The sequence below is a fragment of the Cryptomeria japonica genome, chromosome 7 (genome assembly GCF_030272615.1).
Source record: "Cryptomeria japonica chromosome 7, Sugi_1.0, whole genome shotgun sequence".
Classification (NCBI taxonomy): Eukaryota; Viridiplantae; Streptophyta; class Pinopsida; order Cupressales; family Cupressaceae; genus Cryptomeria; species Cryptomeria japonica.
Window position 1 is genome coordinate 772,888,766 of NC_081411.1, and position 19,155 is coordinate 772,907,920.

A 19,155-nucleotide genomic window follows, 5' to 3' on the forward strand; every position below is an offset into this window, starting at 1 on the left:
ACAAATTGTTTTAGCACGGATTGAAGGAGAGCAGCTAGAAAAGAGGTTGAATCTAGGACATCATTGGTAGTGAGACAGCAGTGTCTTAAAGAGATAAGTCATTCTATAATTTTTATTTTTATTTGCAATTTTTTTCAAAGCTTGAAGTAAGAAATGTCTGATTCTTCTTTTTTTCATTTATTAGTTTAAAGATAAATTAAATCTCAAAAAATACATGAGCAGCAGTAAGAATGACAATAGTGACAACGAAGTGGAAGAAACTCAAATAAATATAAGAGTTTCAGGCTTATCTAAGTGTGGAAATGTTGGGGATGTAGGTCAACAGCCACCAAATCCAGTTTAGTACCCTTTCAATGTCTTGAAAACTTATGCAAAGGACCCTTTAATCCATAAAAACCTCTTCTCCAACTTGTTACAGCCCTAGATACGAATAAGAAAAATTCAGAGGAGAGTAAGGTGTGATTGTGCCATATTTGCAAGACAGATTTTAGAGGAAGCTACACGAGGGTATTGTTGATGTGTTTTCAATGCACATGCGAACACAGAATAAAATACCCAAAAGTATCTTATCCTCTCTTGATCAAAGTCTCTCAAATGCTGAAGATTCGCTTAAGGATCACTTGAGATAACTCCAAGGTTCTTCAATGTCAGGTCACGACATGTGGATAAGCACAGTTGATCGTTGTGTTTGTTGTTTCATCAAGGGGCCTTACGTATTCTTAAGGCATGAATGCTCAAGGAATGGTGTTTAAGTGATATGCAATGAGGCTCTCTTACTACTACTTCTAGACGTTTATCAAAATAATGGCAAAAGAATAGGGTTGAGGGACGCTAAAACTATATCTAGTAATGCGAGGATGAAGGATGATTTTAGTGAAATTCAACTACTCTTAGTTTTGCCAAACAAGAACAACTCCACTAAGGCTAATGCAATCTTCTAAGGAGATCAAATGAATTTCCAATTATTATCAAGCAAAGACACCATCAATTGGATGCATATCAATGATTAAATAACAAATGAAGTTAAGCACATTTAAACATTCCAATTGACCACACAAGGCATATTTGCAATCAACAAACAGCTGGTGATATGGATTAAGAGTTCCACCATAAATCATGCGCAACATTCTATCATCCAATTCTAACACTTAAACAAAATTCTAAAACTTGGATTGAGAAGATGAATAACCATGCATATGCTCCAAAGATTAAGTAGAAAACACCACACTTCAATGTATTTATTAATCCAGCAGCAAAGTAGAAACAATTGTTCAAGTTCCTCTCATACCTACAAATAAAGAAAATGGCAGCTTATATAGAGCTACAAAATGAAATAGAGGGCCAAGATTGCCCTGAAATGGACGGTTGAGATCAAAACCCTAATTAGGTTTAGTTGTGGCCAACTAACCAACTACATAATCAACCAATAGAAATAAGGCATGTTTTAGCACAAACTTCAAGAAAATCTCCTCCAATGAGAAAATAAACATCACATGCAGCTCATAACAAACTTTCTTCTAGAAGCTCATTTCCTTGATCCTTCTGTCTAATGGCAAATGCAATGAATCTGGACATCACTGCGTTGAGCTCCTCCATGGACAAGTTAGGCAAATTATCGAGTTTGAACTCGATCACCTCCAATGCATCAGCACAAGTGGCAAAGACCTTTTGCCATTCCATTTCCTGTTTTGGAAACATTCCCATGAAGGCCATGAATGAACATGCACCCATCAAAACAGCATCTGAGAATCCCATGGATGGCAAGAAGATAGACTTCACTTGATTATGCAATTCCTGAGCACTAAAACCTTCTTCATCAAGCATATCTTGCAGGAACATTTCTCTAGTTGAAATGATGCATTGTTCTTGAATTGCTTTGAGCGATTCCTCATCTTGATGCAATCATCCTTTGTCTTATCAATAGTTTCCTTCCTAGTCACCAAAATGCAATACGATATGTTGAAGTCATAAATTGCTTTTGCATCCATCACTCCACCATCAATCAACATTTGTTTGGGAATTTTCTTCAATGCTTGTAAACGTGGAATAGTCTTATCTCGGAGGAACTGAAATTCATCCCATTTCTCCATAATGTTCTAAATTTTGCACAAAAAAGTGGTGACTCTATCATAACTTTGTAGATATTCATAAGTGAAGGCACTACCTTGCTGAAAAGCGTTCTTCATCCATGTCTTAATGGTTTGAGCTATTATCCTTGTTTTTTCTACCCCTTCAAATGTTTCTTTGGAAAGTATTTGAAGTGGAGGAGGTGCATTTTCCTCTTGTCTAGAAGACATACGATGGATTTAATCTATCAATTGCTTGTTTTCCTCTTTCAATCGCCTCTTCTTTCTAACCTCGATCTCCAATTGCTCTTCCATGTTAAAGGTTGATCCTCTAAACTCTTTAACAACCTGAGTGCGAGTGATAGGACCAATGTCTATCTCTCTTATGTCATAATCTTCTGCAGCGATTTGATCCCTGGGCTTATCATATTTGGGAACAGCTACTTGCACCTTTCGTGAGCCAGATGCATCTTTCACAATTCTGGAATATTTCTTAGGCTTCTTTTCTTTGTTCTGCTCCACTCTTGCAAGCAAAGTATCCAAATCTGTAACCTCATCTACTATTGTCACCGGTTTCTTCTTCATTCTTTCTTTCAACCATTCAGGTGCCTGATCATCCAACTCTTCTAAATCAGATTGTTGTTGATTGCTATTGGGGGCCACGAATGTGTCTTTATGATGTCCTTGATTCTGATCCTCAACATCCATGTCTTGTACTTCTTCAATGGTATTGATTTGTTGATCATAGATATGTTCTTCATTATGAGATGGTGTATTAACCTCTTGCTCCTCTTGCTGATTGGTGTCATTAGATTCATTGACACTCCTTCTATCTTGTGTATTATGAACAACTCCTTCATCTTCTTGCGAGATGTTCTTCCCTTTCAATGTTGCATTCATTTCTACAAAAATATTCACTTCTCTTTCGGAAGGAGTATTAGTGGTAGATGGAGTCCTTCTGGATTTTTTGCTTCTTTTGTTGAGCTGCATTATCATCCATCATTTTCCTCTTATTTGCTTGGGATTGTGAACTTTCAGGGGTATTTTATTGATTGCTCTCTCCTTCTGTGTGTGCTTCATTTCCTGCATTTTCATCTTCGACTCCTTTGATTCTTCATATTGATAGGATGATGATTCTTCATTATCCATTCGGTCATATGTCAAAGTGATGCCTTTTGCTCTCAACTTATCTGATTGATACAATATCCATTTCTTGGTGTTGTCTTGCACTATTTGATTTACAACTTCTAATTGAGTCACCTCAAAAGTATACAAATCTATTGAAGGAAGGGGCTTATCATTTTCTTTTTTTAGTGTGGTAATATCACATCTTCATCCCCTTCAATCTGATCCGATACCCGCAATACTTTTGTCTGTCTAATCAATTTGAGAGAGAATCGTGAGTACGTTACTTCTCTTATCTCGAAATCATCAGTTCGGATCCTCTACATGCATGATGTGGGGAAACCTCTCTTTATTCAATGTTCGGATGTTATGATAGGGATCAAATTGCTCCTTGAGGTGTGAGTCCTGAGATTATAGTATTGTAGTTCTTCCTCTACTGCTTGTGCTGCTAAATCGGTAGGGCATGTTTCAAGTGATTTTCCCACCGAGACTAGGAAAGTAGTCTTTGCTTTCTTCCTTTTCTTCTTGATTGCATCATATTCTAGCAGTTGTCTAGACACTTCTAACAACGCCATTCTGTTAGTAGGATATCTTGGTAATCGATAGGCATATGAAGAACACCCTTGAATCCTCAAATATGTGAATTTTGGAAATTGAGTATACCAACATCCATACTTCTTTATCAGGCCCATTAACTCCTTGGATAGTCTGATATGAGTGCCTCCTTGCAATCTCCTCACAATGTGCATGGTGAATGCATCATTCACCCTTCTGAAATGAGCAACACTATTTCTTAATTGCAACTGTGGATATGCATCGTATGAGAGCATGTCCTTTTGCGGGTCCAACAGGTGCTCTATTATTCAAAACTTTGTGTTTCCCATATCTTGCCAAAATGTATATCAAGTATGAGCTCATACAAAACGTCTTAGTTTGCTCAACATTCCTCAACTGCTCATGTAGATTATCACTGACTATCTTAGCCCAATTGATTATGTTGGCACCTTTAATTACTTCTTCTATGTAGTACCACATCCAAGAGTCGTAGGATGCCGATTGTGGAGATCCCATGACCCTGTTCAGCACCATTATGAGCTCAGCTATTCCTTTCTTGAAATCTGATTTGAGAAGCATCTTCTTGGATACTCTCTTAGTACTACTCCATGGTTCTACGACCCGATTCTTGTTGAGGATATCATCGCACATGTCGGGTTTGCTTTGATATAGTGCTTGTGCATCATCCTTACTCTTGTAAATTAATTTGTCATATGTGGGCACATTGAACACTTGAGCTATAGATAGGTCGGTGAGGTATGCTATCTTGCTCCCATCCGGTGCTATTATAACTCTTCTCTCTAAGTCATAATGTTTTGCGCATTCTAGGACCAATTCACTACATTGCACTGTCGGCGGGAAACTTGCAATGTGAGCGATGCCATTCCTTGTGAGTTTCTTTAGCCATCTTTGAAGTGGTGTACTTGCCTCTACCAAACACTCGGTCTCGAAAATCCTCCATGTCGGTGTGTCCGAAGTTGGTGTCACCAATCTTCCGCCATTTGGAGGTAAGCTTGGTTTCAAAGAGTGTATCTTTGAATTTGTTCTTCATCTGATCCCGCCTCTTGTTTCCTTGTGCCTTCGCTTCTGTCATTGACCTGCAAACAATATAAGTTTGTTACCAAATGGATGTGACCCTTGCAGTTTTGAGGGATAGATAAGAGTATTTTTGATATTCAATTTGATCAATACCCTATCTTACCTTTGCTAAGGTAAACAAAACCTTTGCTAAAACTTGAAAGCTACAGCTCTAAGACAAAATCAGACCTGAAAATAATAAAATGAACTTAAACTTTTCAACCCTTTCTAGCAATTTATCAAATCCTAGGGTTTGTAAAGATAGTTTTGCATAGGAATATGTTCTTACAAATGACAGTCTACCAAATGTTAAGGTCTGATTTGACCTTATTTCACCTTTTATATGCAATGTAGGGTTGTTTACACACAGATTTTGATCTGAAAATGCTCTTAAAAATCAGGATAATGATCTTCAAATCAATTGCACTTCTCCTTGTCAATGTATGTTTGATCAATGAAATGACCAAACCTTTTATCCAAAATCGCTGCTATGGGTGAATTCGTCCTCTAGAAGTTTGTGAAACAATTTCGCCCTCAAAATTGTAAATTCAGAGATGAAAATCTGAATGTTGAATTGATTTCTCCATTCAAGATTATATTTTCAGAGATGCAGATCCGAATGTTAATCTCCAAACTGATTTGTTTCCTCCTCACAAATGTGTAATGATCAGCTTCGCTTTGCTAATGAAGGCAAATTCGCCCTTACAAATCTGTATGTTGTCTTGTGAAATTCGCTGTCTCCTTGAATTGCAGAGCTGATTGTTTTATTTGATGTGTTTGAAATGAAAATGAGCCTTCTTATATAGGCGTTGAGACTAAGAGGTGTGTCCTTTCACCTCTCTTCTTCCTTTGGGCCGACTTGAACCCCTAAAAAAGTATTTTAACTTTACTTTACGCTGGGCGCTTTATATGCTTTGAAGGCCAACTTTGCATTTTGTTTTAAATTTCATTGACCTTGGTGGATTTTTAAGTGACCATTGCAACTTATTTATCAAATCGGATTTTCAAGACATCATTGCAACTCTACATCAAGGCGGCATTTTGGGGGGTCATTGCAACTTAGCCATTGAGGCGGCTTTTGGAGTGACCATTGCAAGTTAATCACCTTGGCGGAAATTTTAGGGTTCATCGCAAGCTTTGATCTTAGCGGCTTTTAGGAAAACCATTGCATGTTATGATCTTGGCGGCTTTTCAAGGCACCATTGCATGTTATGATCTTGGCGGCTTTTGAAGAGACCATTGCAACTTTGCTCTTGGCAGCAATTTGAGATAGCATTACAATTTGATCTTCAAGTCGGCAATTGAGGACACCATCGCAATCAAACCTTTGGATCGGCTTTTTACATCACCTTTGCAACTTTGGATCAGCGCGACATTTTGAATGAGCATTGCAATTTTGATCTTAAGTCGGATTTTTAGAGAGGCATTGCAACTCAACACCTAGGCGGCATTTCAAGGCACCATTGCAAGATTTGCTTGAGGCGGCTTTTGAAGACATCATTGCAAGTTAGCCATTGGGTCAGATTTTTACACCACCTTTACAAGTGTTGATCTTGTCAATTTTCATTACCACCTTTGCAACTCCAATACTTGGTCAAATTTATAACTTACCTTTGCATTCCATCTCTTAAGCGGCAAATTGGGGTAGCATTGCAAGATTTGCTCTTAGGCAACCTATTGAGTGAGCATTGCAACTCTTCACCTAGGCGGCTTTTCAGGACCCCATTGCAAGTTGACACCATAGCAATTTTCTAGAAGGCATTGCAAGTTAATCACCAAGGCAGCTTTTTGAATGGGCATTGCAATCCCTGAACTTGGCGGCAATTTGAGGTATCATTGCAAGTCCTTTGCAAGTCAATACTTTGATCAACCAACTTAACTAGCTTTGCAATCCACTTCTTTAGTTGAACAATCGGGTGACTTTTGCAACTCATTTGCATCCAAAGTTTATCATTTTTTTGAGAGTAAGTTTGGCAAATTTCCAAATCTTGATCCAATACTTCATTCTTCGGCCATCTAAGGCTCCTTCGCACTGGATCTCGATGCTTCAACACAACTGATGCACCTATGATATACTTATTAGGATTAAGGGGCCATCTACCTTGTAAAACCTATGATATGGTTCCAACAGCCTTGGAAAGTGTCCTAAGGCACTTTTCATAAGGGGTGATGGGTTACACTAGTAACGGTTAAAATGGATTGTGAACACAATTATTTAATATTGTTTTCCCCACTTATGGATGTCTAGAATAAGATATTTAATGACTTTAAAAGTTGAAAAAGAGTGACCTATGAGCTTCTCCAAGTGGGAGCATGGAAGAGGCAAAAGGTGTCTCTTGGTTTCCGATCATTTATTAGATGTAATGTAATGTTTATCTTGCGAGTATAGGTGTCCATATTGGAGGGAAGGTATTGGAAGCTAAACCAATGTCTTTTCAAGTTTTGTGTAGGCATTCCAAGGGTTGTGGTCGAGAGGAATGAAGATTCTTCTTTGGGAACCTTTATTGGTGGTTTTGGAGCTCTTGCCATTCTATGAACACAGCCTTTAGGGTGTAGAATTAAGTAGAACAATTGAATGTAGATTTCTTTGCAGGTACCAAGGATGGATGGGAGGCATAAGGAGGTTGTTCACATGCGCATAGGTGCTGCTATGGTGGAGGCAAAGAGGAGAATGTAAGTGATTGTACTGTAAGCACTTTTATTATTTATAATACAAGCTTGTCCTCTCTTCTTGGTGGATTCATCACGGACGCATAAGGATGCAAACTTCCAATTTAGAATTTTGAGAGAGGCCATAGAGGAAGTTGGAGTCTCAAATGTTATACAAATGGTCATTGATTTAGCACGTGTGCGAATTGGCTGGTATGATATTGGAGGGTTCTTACAAGCACAAATTTTGGACCTCAGGTGTTCATGTATTGAAAGACATAGAGAAAATAGATTGTGTAAAGCAAGTGGTGGTAGAAGCTAGAGACATTCAAATGTTTATTTGCAACCACCACACCACACTTGCTCTCTTCAAAATGTTTGCAAAAAGGGAATATTCCTCAAACCTATTATGACAAGATATGTCAATTACTTCATTTTGTTAGAGAGGATTCTTCAAGTGCATGAGCCTCTACAATTGATAATGGTGAATTTGTAATGGAGTAGATGACCTAATTCAAGCTCCATTGAAGGAAAAGCCATCAAACAAAAAATCCTTGATGACAATGGTAGTCCACAAGTAAGACATTGCTGATTCTATTAAAATTAAATATTAAATATTAAATTGTTGATTTTGATGTTAAATTTATGATTTGAATATTTTAATTTTATTGTTCAATGTTTCAACTTTCAAATATTCTAACTTGTCAATTAATTCTTTTAAGCTTTTTGTTTGCATTTTGCAGATATGTTTGCTCTTTCATCTCACCTATTGTAGATGTCATTAGATATGTTGATACCGACTCTCCTAGTCTTGAAGAGAGCAACATATCAAGCCCATTGTGACGTGGAGGTGGAACACAATGAACACCCCACTTCATATGGCAACCTTTGCTCTAAATCCCAAATTGTACGCACAAGTCTCTTTAATGTTGCCTTCTTCTAATGACGAAGAAGTAAAGTAAGGTCTAATGAAGGCCTTTTGAAATACGCATTCAAATGAGAAGTCTATAATACTTTGCACACAATGGCTTAGCTTCATAATTCTTCATGGTCCAACATTCTATAAACCAAAGGCGAAGATAGATAGAGACACATTAGCTCAAACTAACCCAATTGGATAGTGGACATGGCACGAGAAGGATACACCACACTTGCGGATGCTTGCCATTCACCTCCTTTCACAAGTTGTCAGTTCCTCTATTGTAGGAAGGAATTGGTTCACATATGGCTTTATCCACTCCACCAAGAGAAATAGACTTACCCTCGACAAGCAAAGAAGCTAGTGGTTGGGCATAGTGCTCTTCAACTTCAAGATCGTCAGAATCCAGAGTATCAACAGCCTTCAGCTTTTTGGTGGGATGTTGATCCCAAAGACATCATCCAAGTTGATGAGGAGGCACCAAAGGGATTGGTTGGGCTCCTGTTGGATGAGGCAGACCCTCACAGTGGCAATGACTTAGAAGACTCATTTTGATGCACTGTTGAGAGATGCTGATTAGGGGCAGCAAAGTTTTTTTTTGTTTTTTTGTATTTTCATATTGTAATTGAAAGTGAAACTTGTAACCTTTGGAAATTTTGTTGTAACTCGTATGCTAATTTTTACTATTACAATCATATTGACAATGAATAATGAAAGCAATTTGAATTAAGTTTTGAAATTTGCTAATTTGTTTGACTCTAAACAAATGTGAACTCTCAAGTTAACACAAATATCATATATATGAATGCTTTATCAATGTTATCATATCTACATTACCCCAAGTTTCCGGGACGGGGGGACAAGTTTCCAGGACAGCAATTTTTTTTGCCAAATTTGGGGACGGGGGGGGGGGGGGGGGGGGGGGACGGCAAAGGGGACGGCTATATAAAATATAGGGAAAATTTAAAATATATAGGAAAATTCTAAATGTTCATATGAAAACATGGATAAAGCATGCATCTATACATTATATTCATATGAAAACATGGATATAGCATGTGTATGATACTATGAAAACATTTTAGAATGCAAACATCGAACATACAACATTATCAATAGACTCAATACTCAATATGCACTCATAATTCAGAATTTCAATTCATTCACATTGTCAATATGCATATCATAATAGATATTAAAGAAATAACATACAAAATGCCCAAAGGCCACACTGCTGCCATATTGTTTCATTGTCAATTGCGATATGGAAATCAAAATAGTACTAAGTAAATACTAAAAAGCAAAGTATAATATTTATTATTTAATATTTTATTATTTAATTTATTTTCTATTTATAAATTTAAAAATTTATAATATGAATTAATTTAAAATTATAAATATTTGATATGAATTAATAAATTTAATGTTGCCTTTTAATTTTTGATAGAGGGCCCATGCTAGAAAAATAATAAAATATAGATAGTCGTATTTTGATTTCATAACTATTCAAATTCAATAATAAAAAAATTGATAGTCGTTTTTTAAATTTTTTCAATATAGAGGGCCCATGTTAGAAAAAAAATTTAAAAATTGAAAATACGACTTTTTTTTTTAATATTTTTCCCTAGCTCTAGATGTGGGGGACGTCTAGCCGTCCCCAATCCGTCCCCAGCCGTCCCCTCGTTTCGGGGACGTCCCCTCAAAATTCTGACAATTTAGGGACGGGGGGGGACGTCCCCTTGCCGTCCTCAGGTCCCCAAAACGTCCCCGGGACTGGGACGGGGGTTTTCAGGTAGGGGACGCGTCCCCGGGTTTCGTAGTATCATATAAATACTTTAAATTTCCTTGAAAGCTGCAAGGACTTTAGATCATACTTCATGGAGGAACAATTAGTCTTTGGCAGGAAAAACAACATTCCATCACAAAAATCTACAATCAAGGAAGATAATACAGCTATTGCAGGAAAAATACTTTTGATTACAAAATTCTTCAATCAAGGAATCAGCTCTTTTAAACTAGATTTTAAAAGTCCTATTATTAGTAGTGTTTAAATCCATCTGAAAAAGCTCTAATTTAATTAAAAGATTGAATGGAAAAAATGGCATTTCAGCTAGATTTCAATTAAATGGAACATGATTTATAAATGATGATTCCATACTATGTCAACAAAAGTAGCCATAACATGTTGTCACAAGGCAGAATCATATGCCATCAACTGAAATAGATTCAATGGTAAACTCATAGTAGGAAATTAAATAAGGAATGAATAGTTAAACACAATATCTGACCTGTCAACAAAATAGTCTGAATCTATAGACATCCTGTTCAACCGAGTCATGCTCTGCTCCAAAGCACGGCGTAGCCTCAAAATTTCTTCTTCTAATTTCTGGGCTCTCTGCTGGCCTTCTGAATATTGCCTTTCAGCTACTGACAACTTATCCAAAATTTCATCTTTTTCTTTGTTCTTTATCTCAATCATGTGATATGCTGTCTGCAAAATGCATATCAGACAGTGACATTAGTTTATATTTTAGCTTCCACAGTCCTTGTCACTAAACCTGTAGTGTTGCCAATAGATTAACTCCTGGCATATGGTTCCCATCTCTCAAGATTTAGATCTGATAATTTTCGAATCCACCAATCACTATATTATAAATATTACTTCTTCAGAATCTTCAGCCTTATTTATTAAGTTTGTATTTTGATGAGCAAACTACTGTCTGTATGAAATTAAAAACGTTAAAGTTTATTGAACCTTGCAAAAGAGGAAGTTCATTTAAAAATTTAAATGCAACAGAAACCAGATACAGATTCTTTGGAAATGATTTATTAGATGATCATTTCTATTTGTACAAACAAATCTATAACATATTAACAACAATTGCCTTTGTCCATGAGTACCAATGGAATCAAAGCATTTGTTTACTAATAATTTGAATTTGTATATTACAGCTACAGCCATTAGATTTTTAGTCCGTCCAGAAAGTTATAATCTTGGTAGCTCTTGCTTTTCTTTTAGTCTCAGTATGCTGGTTCTGGGCTTTCACTATAGAAAGTAGGAAATTATTTTAACCTCCATAAATTATCAAAGTAGATCAATGGAGCTTGAAAGTTGAGAAGTATGACTTCCAGTACCAAGGATTCCAAACTATTAAAAGAACTTCAAGAACCAAAATAGTGACTTAAACTAAAATAATGAAATCATCAAAAGAGAAACTGAAGTTAGGACCCCAAACAGGTAAACCCCAGACAATTTGGAAAAGATAAATCCAAATGCTACAAGTACAAATAACAATGCAAATGCAATGTCCAACAATAAACATAACCAGGGGCAATAGAGACTATGGCCAGACAAGAAATCTGGCTCTAGCATGTATCAATTTTCCATACAGTAGTAGGGTACCAGTATTCATCTTTTAGTTCAACATGACAAAAAACATAGTTATATTGCATGGAAATATTCTCACCTCAAACTATCCTTCTAACTTTGGATCCATTCAATTTGGAGTGAAGGTAAATGGTACCATTCGTGTGGAAAAAATTTCAAAAAGCTTTTCCCATTGCATAAATGAGTACATTTGGCATTCTATGACTGCTTATGAACATTGCATCATTTACAGTATTCCTGTAGACATCATAATATTTCAAACGTCTTAATGGGCATGCAAGACACCATGGTGGCATCCAACACTGATTCGATATGAAGTTATGAACTTGACCAAAGAACTGAGGTCAGGGTGCAATTTTTGAATCAATAGTCATCACCTTGGAAAACATTTGCAAGGTGCCTAAATTTCATAGCCTATCACTGCTACAATCCACAACCTTCTGAATAGAGGTGTCAGGATGCTGCCCAACCTCATTGGGTGGAAGAAGCAACAGCAAATCCTTAAGTGTCTGTGACCCCATACCCCCTGCTAGAAATTTATACTGGAAACACAAGTTAACTATGACCTCTGTTATGATGAATTTATATAGCTATGGATGCATGCTTTATAATCTTCTAGTATTTTGACCCTTGGGCATTTTGAACATTAGTATGATTTTGATAAATATTCAACCATGTCAAGTTGATTCTAAAAACAATATCTTAATATTCCGTGTTCCAAATTTGCATATTCTTTTTGGTGCATTGTATTGGTATTAGCCAGATACTCATTTCTTACTTGAAGAAAACCGTCATGATCAGGCAAAGACACTTTAGAGGGAAACAATGGCATGCCCAATAGTTCAAATTTCAGAAAGTTAATGCTAACAAACCATAAAATTTAATGAAATTTGGCAATTCAGACAAAATACTAGAATTAACATACAAATAAACTTACCATAGCACTCTCTTCTTATTTTAATGAGTTCCTTAACTTACATGGAATAAACAAAGGACATGTTTCAGGTAGTCTTTCACTAGTTATATCTTGCATGCTAATATACTCTGGCCTCACTGACAGTTTATTGGCAACTTTTGAGGAAATCAATTCTATTCCTTAACAAATGTTTCTCCTCCAACATGGTTGAAAATACCACTCCCTCAGAGGTTGTATCGCATTAAATTTTTTCACTTATCATCTTAAAGAAATCATTTGAAATACCACACAACCAATAGCAGGTTTTCCACTGATGTCAGTAATTGAATTAGTTGCAAAGCAGTAACTATTTGTTCCTCCTTTGGAACCACAAGGGTTGAAGATTTCCCTTGGCTGATTAGTCCAAGTAGAACTGCCCTCAGAATCATTTGTCGTACATTGGAAAACTAGCTATGGGCAATAAAAAAAGAACTGAGAGATGAGAAAGGGAGGAATGACTATTGAGGTATAGTGGAGGGATGCAGTGAGATGTAACTTGTAAAAGGAAAATTGAAGAAATATAGAAAATGTGTAGCAAAACAAAAGGCAAACCTAGAGCTCTGGAATATCCAGCATAGTATTCAAAACATACCTAAAGTTGAAAGCAGCCTACTTGGCCTCGGTATTGATAGTGCATTCCCTGCAGTAAATCTCAAGAAATCACCCCTCATAATAGTATGCATCCCATGTATGCTCAAACTTCTAGGAATATTTGCTAAACACACATTTACATCAATGGTTCTGCTTCTAGACTTGCACATTCAGCAAACCCATGACAAATCCACATTACAGAGAGTAGAAATTCAAACAAATCCCAAGTAGGCCGAAAATGTAGAGAGAAGCAAACAACTGTATGTTCCAACTTCTAGACAAAAGTCTGAGATTGAAAAAAGTGATGACAAATTTGATTCAAGGATAATGGCATCATAATCTAGCATCAACGATGTTTTGATCATGATTTTCATCACCAATAAATATATCTTTCATCCACATGGCTGTTATTTTGTTTTTCTGTTAGTTATCTCTCTTCATACAATTGGTGAGTGGTCTGATTATTGATATATGTTACATCCAAATGACTTGATCTTTGTTTTGTTAATTATCTCTCTCAGTTTTTAGAAAAAGAAAAGCTCATTCATTGGTAGGCAGTGAAACACATGTTGCAATGTCAAAGGTAATCTTCACTTTGTCATTCTCTATCAAAGGAGAGAAGATTTTAAGTTGACAGGCTATAAAGACTCTGATTGGGCACAAAATTTTGATATTCAGATATCAAATACTGGCTACATTTTCTCTTTATGTTCAAGAGTTTTCTCATGACAAGGTAAGCTTCCGCCCATTGTAGCCTTATTTTTCACCGAAGCCACATACAAAGCAGCTGACAGTGACAGTTGATCCATATAGAGACTGGATTGTCCAAGATGAGGGCCTTGAGTATACAAAAGGTGAAATTGCTGGTTTTGAAAGGTAACACATAATGTCCTTTTTAAGAACATTCCTAATTTTTGCCCCGAAACAATAAGTCCAAGTGAAAATGATAATTGCATTATATTTATACAAATGACTTCATCAAAAATGATGAAATTTTATTATAATATTCAACTTAATCTATGAATAATTTTGATAATAGAGCTTATCTTGGTTTTCTCTGCTGTAATCTTCCTTCAAACTTGCAGCTATGAAAGTGCTTTCGTGATAATGGCTTTGTCAAAATTATGAATTTATTATAATATTCAGATTAATAATTTATGACATATTTCAGAAAATAAATCATATCTTGAAATTCTTTGGAAGTGCTTTCAAATCTTCTGAATCAGAGTTTTTGTCGATAACTCAGCAGTGGCAAGATTAAGGGTTTTCTTCTCTAACTTGTGTTAAGTTTAATTAAATTCTGTGATCAAGAGGCTAGAACAGATGAAAGGTATAGTCTGGAATTTACTTCGAACTGCAGTAGTGCGAATGAAGGAAGCACAACACTTATTAAATTCTGTATTGTCCTCCTCCCCATTGGATGCATGTTATATATCTAAGTGAATGAGAGGGTACGTAGAGAAGATATATGTCTTCCCACGTGGGAAGACACATCTCTTCCTACATACCACTCATAATATCACCGCACATTAACAAAACAAATTATTTGCTCGGCTGATCGCGATTTATGATAAGTCGTTTGATCTCAGCCCGATGACAAAAAGAGGTGTGACCGGTGGCAAACACCCTAATCCGATATTTATTTATAGTTTATTGTTAACGTATATACTACTATGTTAACATATAATTAATTCATGTATCGGAAATGGTACGACCGACGTTACAAGAATTAACACTCCCTCTTAACTAGGGAGGACACATTTCATGTTAGAGAAAAATCACAATTCATCCATTGATTGTGAAGGGAAGAGATATCACACCATAGTGATATCCAGAGATATGGTTCAATAATGAATATCAAGTCTCATGATACTCACCATAACTCATAGTTATCAAGTAAGGTATGTGCACTGGCATCAAGTCACATGATGCCTACCATACTAATAATGATTCATGGCATGTCCACAAATATTATGTCCATAATATTCACCATGAAGATCTCTATCATAATTATGGTTTATTCAATGATACCAACCAACTGATATCTACCATAATGTCTCAGAGATATATACTATCATGACATGTCCACAGATATCAAGTCACATGATATCCATCAAGATAGATAAATCGATCATTGTAAAATCGTCACCTTACAATATCAATTTGAAACAAGTGTTCATTATTGAAAAGTCGTCACCCTTCAATAATGTTCACAGGAGGGCCCATGAAGTCATGGAGTCACACACATGACAAATAAAAGAGTTTACACATTAAACATCTTAAATATATTAGTATATCAGAATAAATGAGACTCTCTCTCAAAATTAAATAACATTTTCAACCATACCAAGTTTATCTCTAAAGTGTTCAATCTTGATCCTGGAGAGAGGCTTGGTAAGAATGTCTGCAATTTGATCACCTGTACTAATATAATTCAGTCGGATCACATTCCTTTCCACCATATCTCGAACATAGTGATAAGGAATCTCAATGTGTTTAGACCTGTCATGAAATATTGGATTCATTGAAAGCTTGATGCAACTCTGATTGTCACAATAGATGACAGTAGGATTTAAGGGCTGACCAAACAGTCCTACAAGCAGTTTCTGGAGCCATAATGCTTCTCTTGCTCCCATGGAGACTGCAATGTATTCAGCTTCTGTAGAACTCTGAGCAATTGAAGATTGTTTTCTACTTATCCATGAGATCATTCCTGATCCTAAACTGAAGCAACATCCTGATGTGCTTTTCCTATCAACTATGCTTCCAGCCCAATCAGAATCAGTGAATCCATGTAGGTCAAGGTCTACATGTTTATATTTCAGATCAAAACCAATAGTTCCTCGAAGATATCTTGGAATATGTTTTGCAACAACAAGATGTATTTCCCTAGGTTCACGCTTAGTGTATTAACAGCATAACATATATTAGGTCTTATGTTTACTAAATACATCAGAGATCCATATTTTGTCTGTAGAGGGTAGGATCTGCAAACTCTGATTCTGCAGCTGCTTCCTTTAACTTGTGTAGATTTGTCTCCATAGGTGTGGTCATGGATCTACAATCCATCATTCCAAATCTCGAGTATATCAATGGTGTATTTTCCTTGATTGAGGATTATACCATCTGCCTGCTGCCAAACTTCCAATCCAAGGAAGTAGTGAAGAATTCCCAAATCCTTCATATCAAACTTAGATGCTAATTCTTTCTTACATCGAGAAATACGATTATCCTCTCCTGTAATTAGTAGATCATCAACATAAAGAATAAGAATTAATAATTCACCATTGATTACTTTGTAGTAGAGATTTGGATCTGCTTCATTCTTGGAAAACCCTAATTCCAAGAGATAGTGATCAATTCTTTCATTCCATGCTCTGGGGGCATGTTTCAGTCCATATAGGGCTTTCTTTAATCTGCCCACATGTGATTCAGCCTTATGAATCACAAAACCTTCAGGTTGCTCCAAATAAACTTCTTCAATCTTACCATTCAAAAAAGCAATCTTAACATCCATTTGATGGACTTTCCATCCTTTAGATGCTGCAATAGCCAAAACTGCTTGTACAGAAGTGTATCTGGCAATAGGAGCGAATGTCTCTTCATAGTCAATACCTTCTTTCTATGAGAAACCTCTGGCAACAAACCTTGCTTTGTGCTTCTCAATGCTGCTAGCTACTGCATGTTTGATTTTGAAGAGCCATTTAGAAGATACCACAGATTTGCCTTTAGGCCTAAGCACAATATCCCAGACATCATTTTTCAGAATTGACTGATACTCTTTTGACATAGCATCTTTCCAAACTTGATGCTTGAGAGCATCTCCAACACAAGAAGGTTCTGCATCAATGGTCTCACTCATCAAGGCAGCATAACTGGAAAATAGTTTAGGTCTCTTACTTTCTCTGAAGGTCCCCTTTGGAGCAGCATAATTTTCAGCTTCTTGAAGCATCTTTTTAGCCCAAAGTGGTCTCTTCCTAGTTTCGGGATAATGTTCTTCTAAAGGTAAGTCTTGAACTTCATGCTCAACGTTTTCAGGGGTCTCCCTCTAAATCTCAGGGGTGGGATCCTCATCCATGCTTGTAGGAGGATCTTGGTGTTCTAATTCATTAGAGCTTTTGGACCTCCTGAATGCTATGTCTTCTTCAAAGATGACGTCTCTGCTTAGTTCAATTTGCCTTTGTCCAGGTATGTATACTCTGTAAGCCTTAGAGGTTTCACTGTACACAACAAATACCCCTTTCTTTCCAGAAGGTTCTAATTTTGATCTCTTTTTTTGGGGAACATGAATATAGACTGAACACCCAAAGATCCGGAGATGACTTATGTCAGGTTTGTTACCAGTAAAGGCTTCTTCAGGGGTTTTATTATCAAGAAGAGAACATCTATTTTGAATGTACACAGCTGTCCTAGATGCTTCAGCCCAAAATGAGGTTTCTATATTTTGGTCAAACAACATAGCCCTAGCAGCTTCTACTATAGTCCTATTCTTTCTTTCAGCTATCCCATTTTGTTGTGGTTTATAAGGTACAGTTAACTCCCTCTTAATCCCAGCATTTATACACTAATCTTTAAACATATCAATAGTGTATTCCTCCCATTGTCTATTCTTAAGGTTATGATTTTTTTACCTATCATGTTTTCTACAAGAGCTTTGAATTCCTTAAATTTAGAAAGGATTTCTTCAGACTCTTTGTACCTCAGAAAATATATCCAAGTCTTCCTAGAATAATCATCTACAAATATTACATAATATAAAAATCCTCCTAAGGAGGGTACAGACATGGGTCCACATAGATCAGAATGAACTAATTCTAATACCTTTTTGGATTTACTATTGCTAGAATTGAAAGACCCTTTAGTATTCTTTCCCAAGGCACACCCCTTGCATGCTCCTTCAGAACTGTGACTTAGCTTGGGTAAGCCAATCACCATCTTCTCTATTTTAGGTAGGGCATGGAAATGAAGGTGCCCTAATCTTCTGTGCCAAATTTGATTTGAATCTGGAGTCTCATGAATCAAGGCTTGAGGTGGAGTGGTGCAAAGTCTGTAGAGGCTCCCTTGTCTTACTCCAATGGTGTGGGCTTTCTTGATAGTGGAGTTCTTTGGCCAAGCAAGTACCTTTCCTTCCATAAAGGTTAATCTGTAACCCTTATCTTCAAGTGCAGAAACTGAGACAAGGTTTCTCTTTATACTAGGTACAAATAGAACTCCAGTCAGCCGTAGGGATATGCCTGACTTTAGGTTGATATTGCAGGTTCTTAATCCCATAACTAGATAATTTGAGTCATCACCAATTGTCACTTCTTCATTTGAATTTTCCACAAGTGTATCTAGGTGCTCACGAAATCCAGTGATTTGTCGAGATGCTCCGTTGTCAATCACTCATGTATTGGAACTGGAGGTGACTTGACTAGAGAGGGCTGAGTAGAAGACTAGTCTCTCAGAATCACTCCTTTTCTTAACTTCTACCATTGAAGCATGTTGCTTGATCCTGTCTGGACACTTCATTGCATAGTGCCCATATTGGTCACATCTGAAACATTGTACTTCAGGATGTCTCTCTTCTTCTTTGAAGACCTCTTTCCATTTGAGTCGTTGTCCCTTTTTCTCTTAAAGTTCTTCTTCTTTCCTTTCTTGTCGGAATTTGAGTTTAGAACTTGAATGTCCTCATTGCCATTGTTTTGTTTTATTCCTCTTGTGACAAGTTGAGATTCCTCTTGAATGCGCTCGGTTTTCAATCTATCAAACGTAGGAAATTTAGAACGAGCACTAATTCCTTGAATGAATGATTCCCATGGGGTAGGAAGTCCATTTAGGGCCCATCATA

At 36.6% G+C, this 19,155-nt stretch overlaps 1 protein-coding gene across 6 annotated transcripts in view; it reads right to left on the minus strand.

Moving 5' to 3' along the window:
- The window catches only part of LOC131063469 (golgin candidate 4), a 100,382-nt gene that overhangs the window by 3,536 nt on the left and 77,691 nt on the right, over positions 1-19,155 (minus strand). For all 6 annotated transcript variants that reach the window (XM_057997280.2, XM_057997279.2, XM_057997281.2 and 3 more), the window contains one exon: positions 10,680-10,882. In XM_057997280.2, coding sequence (XP_057853263.1) covers positions 10,680-10,882 — 203 coding nt within the window. The remainder of the gene's footprint in view (positions 1-10,679; positions 10,883-19,155) is intronic.